The sequence below is a fragment of the Pteropus medius genome, unplaced genomic scaffold (genome assembly GCF_902729225.1).
Source record: "Pteropus medius unplaced genomic scaffold, Ma_sr-lr_union100, whole genome shotgun sequence".
Taxonomy (NCBI): domain Eukaryota; kingdom Metazoa; phylum Chordata; class Mammalia; order Chiroptera; family Pteropodidae; genus Pteropus; species Pteropus medius.
The window spans coordinates 1,612,117-1,627,845 of NW_024349141.1; the positions used below are offsets into that span (position 1 = coordinate 1,612,117).

Below are 15,729 nucleotides of genomic sequence, written 5' to 3' on the forward strand. Positions count from 1 at the left end.
CCTGACCAGCAACTAACAATAAAAGTGAACAGAAGGGGACATCGGTTCTTGACCTCCTGGAGATTAACACACCAGCCACTTAGTAATCCTCATCAATCAGTTTTCTGTATCTACAGGTTTTTTGTTGTTGTTGTTGTTTGTTTGTTTTACGATTCCACATATAAGAGAAACTATACAGTATTTATCTATCTCTGTCTGCCTTATTTCATTTAGCATAATGGCCTTGAGGTCCATCCATGTTGCTGCAAAGGGCAAGATTTCATTCTTTTTTTAATGGCTGAACATTATGCCATTATATATATGCCACTATACATGATGCCACTATAATTTCTTTATCCATTCATCCATCCATCAATGGACACTTAGGTTGTTTCCATACCTTGGCTATTGTGAATAATGCTGCAATGAACATGGGAATGCATATATCTTTTCGAGTTAGTGTTTTCATTTCCTTCAGATAAACACCCAGAAGTGAAATTTCTGTATCACCTGTCGTTCCACTTTTAATTTTTTGAAGAACCTCCATGCCATTCTCCATAGTGGCTGTACCAATTTACATTCCCACCAGCAGTGCACAAGCATTCCCTTTTCTCCACATCCTCACAAACACTTGTTATTTGCTGTCTTTTTGATAACAGCCTTTCTAAGAGGTGTGAGGTGATAGCTTATTGTGGTTTTAATTTGCATTTCCCTGATGATGAATGATGTTGAGCATCTTTTCACGTACCTGTTGGCTATCTGTAAATCTTCTCTTATTCTAATATTTGGTCTCTGTCCCCTGTCCCTTTCACAGGGCTTCTAAATTCCTTGTAAATTCCTAAGTGATAAGAGCACTAAGGAGCATCTTTCCATGCAGGTGACTCTTGAACAGCTTCTGGGTTGCAGCTTGTCAATGGAAAGACCAAGTCACAATTAGAAGCTTGGAATTTTCAGCCCCAACTCCCTTTCTCAAAGCAGGGGAGAGAGGTTGGAAATAGAGTTAATAATTGATTATGCCTATGTGCCCAAGCCTCCATAAAACTCCCAAAAGTATGGGGTTCAGAGAGCTTCCATTGTGGCTATTCATCTGTATCCTTTATCATATCCTTTAATGAACTGGTAATCGTGTTTCCCTGAGTTTGAGGAGTCTAACGAATTAATCAAACCCGAGGAGGGGGCTGTGGGAACCTCTGATTCATAGCCAAGTCCGACAGAAGTTGTGGGTAGCCTGAGGACCTGCTACTTGCAATTGGCATCTGAACTCGGGGAGAAGTCTTGTGGGACCGAGCCCTTAACTGGTGAGATCTGGAGCTACCTCCATGTAGATAGTGTCAGAACTAAGTTAAACTGCTGGGCACCCAGCTGGTGTCATAGAGAATCACTTGGTGGAGGAAAACCTCCACACATTCGGTGACCAGAAGTGTCAGAAGTAAAGTGTTCTGTGTGAAAAAAGGAAAAAACACAGGAGGTGGACAGCTGGTTTTTTTCCCATTCAGGAAGGAGAACTGTAAGTTTTTGTCATACACTTGTGGAGTTTTTTCCTCACCACTCAGTGGCATTCCTCCACTCCACGAACAAGCCCGACGTGCAATTGTATTTCTCAGCCAACAATTGAGTATTAGATGCTCTGGGTAGCAATTACCATGGGAAAAAGGAAGTTCGAAAACTTTCTTATCCTGTCAGCTGTCTCTGCTGTGCATGTAACAGGGTCACATGCTCAAAGTACAACAGCAGCAGCTAGTGTCCGGGAAGGCAGAAGTGAAAATTCAATTCTCTAGTCCTCCAAGTATGCGGTTTAGACTTTCTCACATTATGCTATTCCTGACCTCTCCTACCTCTTTAAAGTCTTTTTTCTCTTTTTTTAAATACAATATCCTTCTTCCTCTGAGAGCTAAGGACCATGGGAGGTGCCCATGTTTTGTGCAGAAAAAGCATTGCTTGGCTCAGCGCTAAGGGGGCGACAACGTTCAGAATGGTGTATCTTCCCAGTCTCACTTGACAACAGCTGCTTGAACAGTGGGTGGAAGGCTGGATTCCATGTACACCAGGGCCCTTTTCTCCATTTAAACTTTAATGCTGTGATTTCCTGACAATAAAAAAGCAAAGTGTACCTCTTTCTCTTACACTGAGCACAGCATCCCTTCCATGTGGTACCTTTTAACTTCAGCCTTCTCCCACTGCCTTGCTCCAGGCTGGGCTCCAACTGAAGGTGTAAAGCCAAGACCAGGCTGCAGGTCAAGGGTGAGCGAATGCCCGTGCCCTTGTACTGGAGCTGGGTTTTCTCTGGCTGAGTACCCTATTCCCCACCATTGAGATGGCGTCATGGCTCCGCTTATCATGAAGAAATAGCCGGGTCACTTAGAGTTCTGTAGCTGCCCTCAGGAATTTGACACTGTTTTCTAAACATCATATAAGACCTAAGATCCCATGAGCTGTCTTTATAAGTAATCTCAGTGGCCTTGCCAAGTGATCATCTAGTGATCCACACTGATGAGGTTAGCTGGGCTTTATTTAAATCATTGACTCTATGTGATTATGATACAATAGGTCAAGGTGCCCTCATTTCTTTCAATTTGGTCCTTAAAATGATTTTTCTTTTAGAATTAGGTATTCCTAAGGCTTGATACCAAATATATTTAAAAGAGCAGTCCTGGCTCTTGCCTGACATTTATCTAATTAGCTTTGGCACCTGCCCCTCATTAATTCTGATTTGGGGTGAAGGGGCCTTAGGTTGAGTTCCATTGTTTGGATTCCAACCTTGCTTTGACCCCCAGATGTGGCGTCTGGTAAGGATGGCCCTCTAGGGTACGGTTCCACATCTGGGGACTGGCCTCAGACAGCTCCTCCGAGCCTTGGTCAAGAGGACCGCGAGGGAAAAGGGGACCTGCCACTTGCATGGAGAGATCAGGCTATGAACAGGCAGCGCCCCTAGTGGGGATTCACGTATGCGGCACTTGGGAGGGACTGGGCCGCCTCGGCCTCTTGGCTGCCTCTGGCACATGGGTCCATATGCTCTGAAGAGCCTGGGCTTCTGGCTTGCTGGTGAAGGTCGACAGTTTTAAATGTCCGGACACACTTCCCTAAGAAGGCTCCTTTCTTTTGGGAAGGCTTTGCTGGTGCCAGCTCAGGAACACAGAAACCGCCAGGCTCTAAGCACTTGATGTATGATACCTGTTAGCATTTAGTGTCAGGCATCTAGACAGCACCTTCTCAACACAGGCACAGATTTGAATGGGATGGCCGAGACACTGATTTCAGTCCAAGCCAGTGCTTTGGAGTCACAAAGCCAGTCCAGGGAGGGCTCAGGAGTGAAGCCAGCAGCCACGATGACCACTAGCTATGCTGAGAAGGAAAGAGGACAGGAGGACTTGAGAGGACTCAACACGGGCTCCCAATTCAGCACCTTTACAGATGGTCTTTCAATCTTAGGCCTCGGGGAATGAAGAGGTGAGACTGTTTCTTATGCCATGAGAAAGCCAAGCCTTCTGTCCAGGTTCCTTATACCTGAAGAAAAACAACCTTAACTAACGGGTGCTTGTTTGCGAAATAATCACCGGGAAGAATGGGGGAGATAAATAGTCTGTCTCCCAGCTATACTCTGTGATTCCAGATGCAGACACAGACCTCGGAGCCTCGTGCTTCATGGGCCGTGAATGCTAGTTAGCTAGAGAAAAGGGGAACTGTGTCACTGTGGGGAAGAGAATGCTGCCGGCCTTTATTAATTTTCAGATTGTTGTTCACAAGCGCCACGGTGCCCACACAAATAAATACACTGTCAAGGAAGATTTTTCTAGAGAGCAAAGAAAAGCTGAAGCTGCAGGAAGGTGGCTAAGTCGGCCTTCGAGATCGAACTCTGCCTAACCCACCTGAACACAGAGAGGATTAAGAAATTAGTAATATTTATAGATAGATGGCCTTTGGCGTCGGTTAAAAATATCAGTTCAACAGCTCCTCAGACATAAAGTGATTCTGCCTGACAGCATCCTGACGCCAGCGCCTGCAACTTTAAGTGCCCCCATTCTCTACTTTCCAGTGTGGGAGAGTACATATTCCATGGGACAGAAAACCTCTCAATGGTTTTTTTTGAGATGACTGCTTCCAGCCAAGTGCCTTATGGTCACAGTGGAAGATGGCTTCCCACATCCTGGGAGCCTCTCTGATTTCAGGTACTGGGAGTGCCGTGGAATCCTAATCCAAATGCCTGGCTATGCTCCTCCCACAAGAGCACACAGCTGGGGCTAGATCATAAATGCCTCAACCATGCCAACTCTTGTGACCAGAATCTTTTTACTCCTGGCCATGTGGCATGTGTGAGTTAGCTTAGTCCGTCCGTCCATCCATCCGTCCGTCCATCCATCCAGTCCAATATTTACTGAGGACCTAACAGTGAACACTGCACACTTTCTCCAACAACAAAAAAAGACAAAGAAGACAGTTTCACCCCTCCTGGAATTTATGTGGTAATGCGAGAGCTGGATATCAGAAAAAGAGAAATCACGGAAATGAATGTACGATTCCAACTGTGCCGAGTGCTATAAAAGAAAAGAACGGGTGTTTTGACACAGGGGCCGGGCCATGGCGGCCAGGAAACTTCCCTGGGGAAGGGACCCTACAGCTGAGCTACGAAGGCTGAGGAGGGGGTGCTAAGGCGCAGAGGTAGGGCAAGGGCCTTCCGGACAGAACAAAGAGCCTGTTAGGACAGGAGTGTGGCCAGTGGACTGAAGTACAGGACGCCAAGTCCAGTAAAGTGCAAGATGGGGCTGAGGAAGGGGATAGCACGTGTAGAACACTTTAAGAATAGTGGATTTCATTGGAAAAGTTTTCATAATTTTAAAACCATAAAATCGCACTTATAGGAGGAAGACAGCACGGTCGCTTTATTCTGAAATGTGTTTTCCAATGACCATGTCACAAGTAACAGGTTGTTCTGAACAAATAAAGAAGCCACTGCTGACATACAGACAAGAATGCACTATGTGCAGAGTACTTTCCATGCTGAGGCTTTGTAGTATATGTTCCCCGTACTGTCTCACTTAAAGAGGCACAAGCCAAGGAGGGAGTTTGTAATTATGACCTTCATTTTATAGACAAGAAAATCAAGACTTAGATATTTCTAGAATAAGAAAATATAGGAGTAAATGGTTGACTTGGAATTTGAGTTTAGGTTTGCTTGACTCTAAAATCTATATCCTTACCCAGAGCCTTATAATTGCCCATTCATTCATTCTTTCATTCAGTCAATAATGATTATACAACTACTATGTCCTACTATGTTAGGCTCTGTTGATCTGTTGATTCGAGGATGCACAAGATCTTCAGCCTAGCAGGCCCCACTGTCCAGATCAAGTGGGTACACTGGCCCCTACAGGGACTGACCCTGTGATCAAGGCATCAGCAGCCTGTGCCCTGAACATTCAAGATAACCTGCCAAAAGCAAGCCAAGCAAAGAGAGACTGATTCCTTTTGGGAAGATAAACCCAATCTTCAGGAAGAGCACTCTATCCCCATGAGCACATTTAGTCGTAAAGCTCCTTCATTTGGAAAAGGAGTACTACACCATGTTGTTCAAGACACCTGATGACATTTAAAACAAAGAGGCCGCCACTTGTGGATTCATCGGAAGCTGGCAGTCCCTTTGAAAACTGAAAGGACACTGCATCTGGACATAATAAGAGGATCTCGGTTCACATTCTCAGCTTTATCACTTCCCGGCTGAAAGGCTCTAGATGATCATTTGCTCTTTCTGAGTCTCAGACCCTTCAGCTGTTAAAGGGAAACAACAGCACCACATTTCTCTTTGCACACCCCCACCACCCTCATCCAAACTGTTAGTAAATCTCAGACGCTCTATTCCAAAATCTATCCCTCAGGATCGTCTCTACCTCCACCAAGATCACCCGCATTCAACCACTGGCACCCTGCCTGGGATATTTCTATCAGCCTCCTGTTGGTCTTGCAGATTCCACCCCAGGTCCTCTGCAAACATTCTTCACATAATAGTGATGGGTTAAAACACCTGTTCGCATCATTCCATAGTCCTGCTTAAGTCCCTCCCCAGGCTTCACTCTGCTGTTAAGAACACAATCATAACTCCTTACCGAGGAAAGTCTTTCCCAGACTTCACCATTGTTCGACCTCTCCCTGCTGGCCCCGAGGCCTCAGGGCCTTTGCAATTGACCTCTCCCTCCAAGTACTTTGCAGGGCTGGCTCCTTATCACCACCTGCCCTAGCCAGGGCAGATCTCTTCCCCACTGCCTCTCCACACTCTACCACTCTTAGCACACTACCTGATTTGATCTCAGAGTAAGACTGAAGCTCTATCAATGACTGACTTGTTTCTTTCTTTCTCCCCACTAAAATGTAAGCTCATGATGAGGAAGTCTCTTCCCTTGTCCCGACCCTTCATTTCTAGTGCCTAGAACTTGTTCATCATAGATGCTCAACAAATATTTGATAAATGGAAAGTAAATCCTGACAGAGGTGCTTTGAGGATTAGATAAAACAAACATGAAAGGAAGAGGCTAGCACAGCATCTGGTACACAAAATCCCTTACGTAGCCTTTTTAACCACAGGTGCTTCAGGCATAACTCCTTCGAGTCAATAAATCCTTCAGTGGAGAATGAAGCTGCTATCTGACAGATGTAAAGAAATTCACTGGCTACAAAAGATGAATCCAAATAGGTAATGCCACATGAAGTGTCTACAAAATACCAACTTTATGCCCATCAAAGGCAACTTATGCCAGTTCTATATCTTTATACACAATTATAGTAATCATGGGATGTCTGAGCATATAAAAATGTTTGATATAGTTATGGCATAACCTTCAAAAATTTTCAAAAGTATGAGGAACCCAAAATTTGGAAAGTCTTAAAAATTGCCCTAGTTTTTGCCTTCTTTCTTAATCATTCTCAAGTTTAAAAGTTACAGTTATTTTTAAAAGTAGGAGGTTAAAAACACTCCACGGGAGCTGCATTAAAAATGTGTTTTCCCTAGCACTTTTCTGTGTTGAAAGTTTCTGGAAGTAACAAGACAACTTATTGGAACAGTTTCTGGAGGAGAGCTGCCTACAAAAGAATTAAGTGCTCCTATCGGAGCTTCTTTTAATAAGATAAAATAATGCAAGCTCATTAGTCTGGTAAGTGGAAATGATTAAACTGAAAATAGAACAACATTAATATTTTCTCCCAAAATAGCAGAAAACTGCGATTTCAATGTCAAACTCCTTTCAAAAGCAATCACAGATTTTCTTCTTTGTTTGCTAATTTGGGTGGAAAATGTAATGCTCTTTCTCAATGTATGCTGATTTAAAATAGGCTAGTTACTTAGTCATTTTCACACAGTGGTATATGTCCTTAAAAACTGCTCTTAACCAAAACAGGAATTGAAAATGTAGCTAAAAAAGGGATCCCTCTATCAGCAGAAGCAAAGATCATTATCCGAAAAACATGGCATTAGCTTAGAAGACTGGAAGGTACACAGGCAGCCCGTGTCCTCTCCATCTCCTTTGCTTTCATTACATTATACGGTGTCACTTTAATTAAGCCATCAAATCAAATTATCAGATCAAGTGGTTTTGATTCCACTGTGATTTAAACAGGTTTCGTTAAATTAATAAACCATATGTTTCATGTTGTTGGAAGGAAAGTTATTTTTCTCCATTCACTGTTCCAAAAGTCTTCACAATAGACAGTATTCAGCACTTAATCAGTGAATGCTCTTCCATGTGCCGGGATATGTTGCAGAATAACTAAAATGACAGCCCATTAAATCCTAAAGTCTGTCCAAGTTATTTACTGACAAAGGGCAGACTGGCAAACTGGATGTCCCTTGAACAATCCACCAAGCCTAAATACTGTTTCCATTTACTGGAACTAAAGCTTTATACTTTTTATGGATGACATCCATTATAAGTCCTTCTTCGGCAACAATACTATATTAAGATGACTCTTCCCCCCTTTTCTTTGGTGTCTCACATGGCCATTTGTCTCATTCTTGGCACCGAAAGGCTAGATTCTGTTTCCTCTATTCCAGTACATCCAATCATCCTGACAGAGGGCAGGATTGGGGCACATTAACTCAGGCATCCCCCACAGTGCTGCTCAGTGAACACTAGTTAATGATCACAGACGAGGGGATGAGGGAGGTGGGGTGCTAATATTCAGTCAGCCCATTGAGACTCTGCTTACACCTCTGGTGGAAGAGATGACGAGGTGTTAAGGTGAATTGGTAAGTGGCTGGTTACACAGTTAACAAATCTCTAATTGGTCCTAGGGTCTTATAGAAGAATGGAAGAGTAGGACCAACCAATGGACACTTTCCCAGTCATGGGCACTACCATATTTAAGGCAAAATATTTTCCTTAAAGCCAAGTCTAAGATTCAGCTAGAGCCATACATTAGAGCAGGTCAATAAACTATGATTCTCAGGCTAAATCCAGCATGTTGCCTACTTTTGTAAACAGAGTGCTTTATTTCTACATCCAGTCATTTATATATCGTCTATGACTGCCTTCTATAGTAGCAGAGCTAAGCAGTTGCAACAGAAACCATATGACTTTCTGGTACTTAAACAAAGATGTTTACTGACTTCCGTCCTAATTAATTAATTTATTTTTCTTTCTTCTATTTCGATAGTCCAATAAATGCATAGCTCCATGCTCAACTTAATGCACAGAAAGCTTCCAATAATAATCAGGGAAAATGCCAATTGAATAGGAATGAGTCTTTTTGAATTACCCGAGATTTACAAAATACCGTCCTTTTCTTTTTGAAATATTTTTTGCAGAAGACTGACAGGAAAGAACTCTTACTGTATTGGCTTTTTATTGCTTAGATCTCTAAGCCTTCCGGGCTGCCTGATTGTTAGCCTGTGTAGTTGGCTTTTGGCCTACAGTGTCCTGGAATTACCTGAGTTTTCGTGGGGAAAAAATGGAGGGACATTTGATGATATGGACCATGGTTTTATGGCATGTGCACTTAAAAACAAATAGGGACATCATTAGTCATTAGGGAAATCAAAACCACAAAGAGATACTACTTCACACCCACTAGGATGGCTAAAATAAAAAAGACGTATAACAAGTGTCGGTGAGAATGTGGAGAAATGAGAATCCTTTTACATGGCTGACGGGAATGGAAACTGGTGTAGCTGTTTTTGGAAAAGAGTTTTGCAGTTCTTCAAAACTGTAAACACAGAGTTACAATATTACTCAGCAGTTCTACTCCTAGGTTGATATTGGAGAGAACTGAGAACTATGTCCACACAAAAGCTCGAATATTAATGCTCATAGAAGCACTATTCATAACAGCCAAAAAGTAAAAAAAACAAAAACAAACAAACAAACAAAAAAACCTCACATGTCTGTCTATGGACTGATAAATGGATAAACAAAATGTACTTCAATGGTATATTATTCGGTCATAAAATGAAATGAAATTCTGATACATGCTTGAATATGGATAAACCTTGAAAATATAATGCTAAGTGAAAGAAGCCAGAGACAAAAAGCCAAATATTGCACGATTCCATTTACATAAAATATCCGGACAGGCATATCCACAGAGACAGAAAGTACATTAGTGGTTGCCTAGGGCTGGAGAGGTGCTGGGGAGTGGGGTGCAGGAAAAAGAACAGGAAGGAGAACAGGAGTGACTGACTGCTAATGGGTATGGACTTTCTTTTGGAGGGGGGTGATAAAAACTGTCTGAAAGTAGATAGTAGCCATGATTGCACAACTGTGCGAACATAATGAAAAACACTGAATTGTACACTTGAAAAGAATGAACTTTATGGTATGTGAATTAAATCTCAATAAAGCTGTTATTAAAAAGTAAAACAAATAGGAATACTATTCAGCAAAAAATGAATGAGTTACTGATATATACCACAACATGGATAAATTTTAAAATCCTAACACCAAGGGAAAGATAAAAGCACATCAGAAGTTGTCTGGAGTTGAGGACAGGAGAAAAATCGGCTGCAAATGGGTGTGAAGGATATTTCTGGGGTAATGAAAATGTTCGAAACTAGATTGTGGTGATGGTTGCAAATCTATAATTTACTAAAAAATTATTGAATTGTACATGTATAACAGCTGAATTTTATGGTATGTAAATTATACCTTTAAAAAAAGCTGTAAAAAATAGGAACTTTCATACACTGCCGGCAGAAGTGTAAAGTGGTGCATACGACTACTTGGGAAACTGTTTAGCAGTATCTAGCCAAATCTGAACACGTATGTGAATGCTAGGTTGCAGTCTTTTTACTCCTTGGTACATACCCTATGGAGGTGTGTCCATATGCTCATTAAAAGTCACGTTTGAGAATTTTCATAATCATTTAAATGTGAAACTACTCCATATATTCATGTATACTGAAATGGATAAATTCAGGTATAGTCACACAATGAAATTCAGCAATAAAAAAGAACTATAACCACATGTGACAGCATAGATGACTTTCAAAACTGGTGTAGAGCAAAAAAAGCATGACACAAAAAAGGATATCTTGGATGATTCCATTTATATGAAACTTACCAGCAGGCAAAGCTAACTCAAGGTCATGGTTACTCTTGGGAATAGATGGTGACTAGGAAGCGGGAGATAGAGGTGCTCCTGGGAAGCCGGTGATGTTAGCTTCTTGCTCTGGGTGTTTATTACTCAGGTGTATTCAGTTTGTGGGAATTCATCAATTTTTATACATCTTATGTGTGTATTTTTCTGTATGTTACACTCAAATACTATGTTTAAAAAAGAAATAGATCTGTATCTACATCTCTCTCTGCCTCCGGAAAGATCACAAACTATTTTAATATTCGCACATCTCAGAAGTCAGCAATGGACACTGTGAGAAAACTTGTAGAATGAAGAACTGACTTTCTATATTTAAGGATGGGTCCAGGGCTAGCTCAAACTCAGAGAAGCCCTTTCAATGGACGCTCTTGCCCACTTTGACAATATAATGCAATGAAAACCATCATCTTCACTAACGTTCCTGGGTAGTGATGGCCACATACTCTCTTTGCATAGCTGTATCTCCAGCCTGCTTTTCAGAAAAGAACTTTGTAAATGTCATAACTTCAGCAGTTCTAAGCTACCAGATCTTGCATTCACTTGTGATATAAATTCCTCATCCCTGACATGTCCTCTACATTTACCTCTCAAAAAATAGCCAAACCCTGAGTCCTCTTTTTCTCAAGCAAGTTCTCTTGGGAGAAAACTTTCAAGTTCAGTTGTTTTCTTTATTTTTAGCTTGGTCAACAACAACGACAAATTAGCCCAAGTGAGGTTTTCTATGCCAGTCCAACCCCAAGATATTTTTCAGGTTTCTGTGCTTTTTAAGTCTCCCATTGTTTCAAGCTGACAAATGACGTCCTTGACAAAGTGTCAGCCCCAAATTACTTGAATCTCAAGCGTTCTTGATGGAACCTGGCCAGACTAGCTTTTCCTCACCATCCTCAAACAAAATCACACAGACAGGAAGGAAATGATCACATTCTTAAACTCCCTTTCCTCTTCTTTTAGCTCCTTTTAAGATACATGAGCCTGGAAAACGGGCTCGTTCTTATCATCAAAGTGCACGCCAACGCAGTTATTTGTGGAACAGAACCTCATTCCCCTGTTCTTACAAAGGTCATATGCCAGTAACCTGGTGGCCCTTTTTACTGGGGATGGGGAGACTTTTGAAGCACAACCTCCTCATATAACTCACCACACTGAAAATACCACAGTCTACTTCCAGTGTCGATAAATGGCACAGCTCTTTCCATATTACCCAAGTCTGCAGTTTTGAAGCAGGTGAACACTGGCTTGGGAAAGATCCCTGTCTTCGCATCCAGAGAAAATGCCTTCTTATTCTTTCCTCCCTTCTAAATACTTGGATTTTGATCAGCCTTATTCCTCTAAGCGTTTCCCAAGTTCTAAGCCACAATTATGACAAATCACAGGGCTCAAAAGGAGGTCTGCCAGGGTGGAATCAGACTTTCTAGTTTCCTGGGAGAGAAATTCATGTTCATTTCACATGAGAAAGTAGAAGTAGAAAAGATTAAGGTGCCTGAAATTATAAATTTATGTTTATCAGATCTGGGAATTAAACCATCAAATAATAGTTTTAAAAGGTCATGTGATGTCTAACGGGGGTAGAGAGCTGGAAGTGGAGTTCTTGCCTGGTGTGGATGTTAGGAAGAACGCTGCAGACTGGGGTGCTGAGAGCGAGTCCAAGGTCTTGATGTCTGAGCTCAGAGACAAACTCCTGATCTCAATAGGAAGCAGTCGATAAATAAGTAAGACACTCCAAAACTTTCCTCAGATATGAATTAACTAGAGTTAATGTTACAAGCAAGGTAAAGAGTCAGAGAGAATGACTGATATATTACTCGTCAAAAAGACAATTTTGAACATATCTATTTAAGTGAAGTATTCCCACATCTGCTTCTATACATCTTCTAGACAAGTCTCTTTTAGCAGAGGAACATATGCTCTTAACATCATTCTAATTCTTGGCTGGTTTTGAACACCTTTTAATTTAAAGTAATTTATGATAAAGAATCTTCCTCAGGGCGAGGGCACTTAATCCAAATATACCTTTAGAGGCTTCTGTCCCCAGCGGGTTTTCTAAGAAGTCTGTCATGTCATGGTTCCAGGCGTCACGGACGGCGGACTTGGACACCACCCTGTCATTCAGATCCTGCTGTGGTCGAAAGTTATTTCTCAGATATTCCAATGACTTGACATGGTCTTGCTGCTCCGTGGTGAAGATAGAATAAAAAGCCTCGAGCTGAACAGAGAACCAGAAAGGGGAGACAAAAAGAATATCAATTAGAAAAGCAATGTGGTCCAAAGTGGGTAGGGGTGTCAAGAACACAAAATGGTAGGAAGTACCTGATGCCAAATCTGACAAACTCAGCAGGACACAGCCTGCCTGCCAGAATCACTGCCAATGAGCTTATCTGGCTGAGGTTTATGACCTGCCAAGCAACCAGGAGAACACTTTATTTGCAGATGTAAAGAAATCATTCAGTTTGTGTCTCACACAGGAGTCCAGTCTTTCTGCAGTCCCCCAACCCTTACGGCAAGACCTTTTGTATTATGGGAAGGAGTCCAGAGTTATGGTGAAACTGGTAGGTTCTGGAGCCAGACTGCTTGGGTGAGAATTCTAGCTCTGTGGCACAACCACTCGGTGACCTTGAAAAAGTTGCTTAACTTCTCTGAGCCTCAAAATTTCCTCAAAAAAATAGTGATAATTATAACAGCATCTTTGTGTCAGTATTAAATGAAATAATCTGTGTACAGTACTTAAAACAGTTATGGCACAAAAGAGCACAATACATATTAGTGATTTACTTTGTACTAAGCATCTTCTTACATCCTAGGGATCCAGTTCAGCAAAGTTGCTAAGCCACAAAGTTGTTAAATGTGTGGTCTGCACGTTAAACTGCCGAAGGTCAATATTTACCAGATGGGTGATCAGAGTCAAACTATTTGAGCTTTCTGTGACTCAAGTTTCCTCATCTGTAAAACAGATATAATACTAGTACCTATCTTATCAGGTTGTGGAAAAGATTAAAATCAATGTAAATCACTTAGTCGCTTAAGTAAGCTCTCAGTAAAGATCAGCTGGTACCGTCATCATCATTAAAAAAAAAACAAACAAAACATTTTCCAGGAGATTGCTGACCAAACTTTCACGAACAAGCATAGAAAAAAAATTCAGAATGCTAGGATAATATTTTTATTATCGAATTGGATTCCCCTTGGCCCTCAACATTCCGCTTATGAAAACAGGTCATTCTATTACACGAGGAATGGAGCAGGGGCTGGGTGGCAGACGTTTGTATTCAGTGGACCACAGATTTATTTTTCATGCCAAAGAAATAGACTGTAATCTAAAATTCCCAGCCACCAAAAATACTAACCCCATGATGTAGGGGAAGAAAATGGAATGAAGAAGAGAGAAACCAAATGGACGCTTTCTGGCCCATCTGGCTACTTGAATGCTGAATCAGAACGCAGAAGAGAATGACAAGCTGGAATGGTGGTAGAAAGATGCTTCCCCAGTAGGCACCGAGTAGCTGCCCTAGACTTCAGGACCAGAAGGTGGCTAACACTAATGCAGAAAATAAACAAGAGAATTACTACCTAGGTTTCTGGATGGCCATCTTTAAGCCTAGAACTAACCCCAGTGTATCTCCAACTGCCTCAGAGAATGAGGCAGAAAAAGACCTGCTTCTAGTCTGAAACTCCCTCTTTTTGCATTAGAAAGCAGTGAATACATAAATAAAATACATAGTGATTTTAGCCAAGAAAAATCATTTAAGTATATGGATTTACCTATCATTCCACCTCCCTTCCAATTCTCCTGCACATGTAAAGTGGTAATAAACCATGAAACCTTTTCTGCTTTTTCATCAAAGTAATAAAACCAGATGGTCTCTTAACCAGCCTAAAAGCAAAAGTAGCCCATTATTCCCGTGTTGCTCCAATTCTCTACTATTCACATACTTTTCTTCTAACAACTCATATTGCTGCTATTTAGAATTAGCCTTTTTTCCCATTCTTCCTTCTGATATTTCTTCTTTATTTATAGTGAAGGGGGAAAAGCAATAGAAGCAGAAAACATTTTTTAAATTGGGTGGTTTACTCTGTCTAAAAGTGACTCACTCAGATGAAGAAAATCGATGGTGTTGAAAAGAAAAAAATCACCTCGGCCTAGCATGATGTAATCACTTGATAGAACTACCAAAATCTGAAATGAGTGCATCCAAAAATGAGAGGAGGTTTCAGATTTTCTTAGATAAAGTAACTTCTTAAAATTATATGAAAGGAATTAAAAAGACCCTCTGGAGACAGTCTAGGGAAAGACCTACCAAAAATGATTAAAGGAATATAGAATAAATCCTGTGTGGAGAGGTGAAAAGGATGTGGAATTGTTTGGCCTGAAGAAAAGGCAAGTAAGGAGTAATTTGATTAAAGGCCCTTGTATGTGGAAGATGCTGACCAGCTCTTCTCCATGTCCAGAGAAGGCCAAATAATAGGAAATTGGTTTAAATTAAAGCCTTAGAGACGTGAGTTGAATAAGAGGTGGAATACCTTAGCTTTCAGAGTGATTAAAAAAAAAAAAAGACTGGGCTGCCATATATACAGCAAGTTAGAATGGAAATTTTCTGAATAGACAGCCATCTGTCGTGAAATAGTTTAATCTCTGAGATGCCACGAAAGGACAGACTGGGAGACTGTCTCAGCAATAAGATTATAAGGTTTGTTTATTCTCTAGAAGACTTGCTTCTTTCCCAAGATAGCGTTTAGATTCTCCTAAAAAGTTTATTTCTGATGCCTCTGGAAAGAATTAGTCATATAACTGTAAAAAAAAAAAAAAAAAAAAAGGCACGTTCTGAATTTAACACAAAAATGCTTTGGCTTAAATTGCTCTTACAGCTTAATGACATGCTATGGCTTAAAAGCTTGGCCGCTTCCTGGTCATTAACTCAACTTGCCAAAGATTTTGAAGGAAGGATGTGATAGTTCTGAATGAACTAATGACCTGAATGATATTATATTGTCAACTGGATCATACCTTTGCTTGACAGTCACACAAAAGAGGAAAAGGAGGACAAGCTTAGCAGATTTAGCAAATGTACTTTGGTAGGTTGGCAGTATTCACTAAAACCTTGTCATTCCTCTAAGTTGAATGAAAATTGCCAGTGGCCTCTCTCCTTGGTAACTGGCATGCTTGGCCACTGTGTGGAAACG

The 15,729-nt window shown here is 41.2% G+C and overlaps 1 protein-coding gene across 4 annotated transcripts in view; it reads right to left on the reverse strand.

The window, feature by feature from the left end:
* PTPRG (protein tyrosine phosphatase receptor type G) overlaps positions 1-15,729 on the reverse strand; it is a 631,793-nt gene that overhangs the window by 107,623 nt on the left and 508,441 nt on the right. For all 4 annotated transcript variants that reach the window (XM_039880554.1, XM_039880552.1, XM_039880553.1 and 1 more), the window contains exon 8: positions 12,565-12,757. In XM_039880554.1, the coding sequence (XP_039736488.1) occupies positions 12,565-12,757 (193 nt within the window). The remainder of the gene's footprint in view (positions 1-12,564; positions 12,758-15,729) is intronic.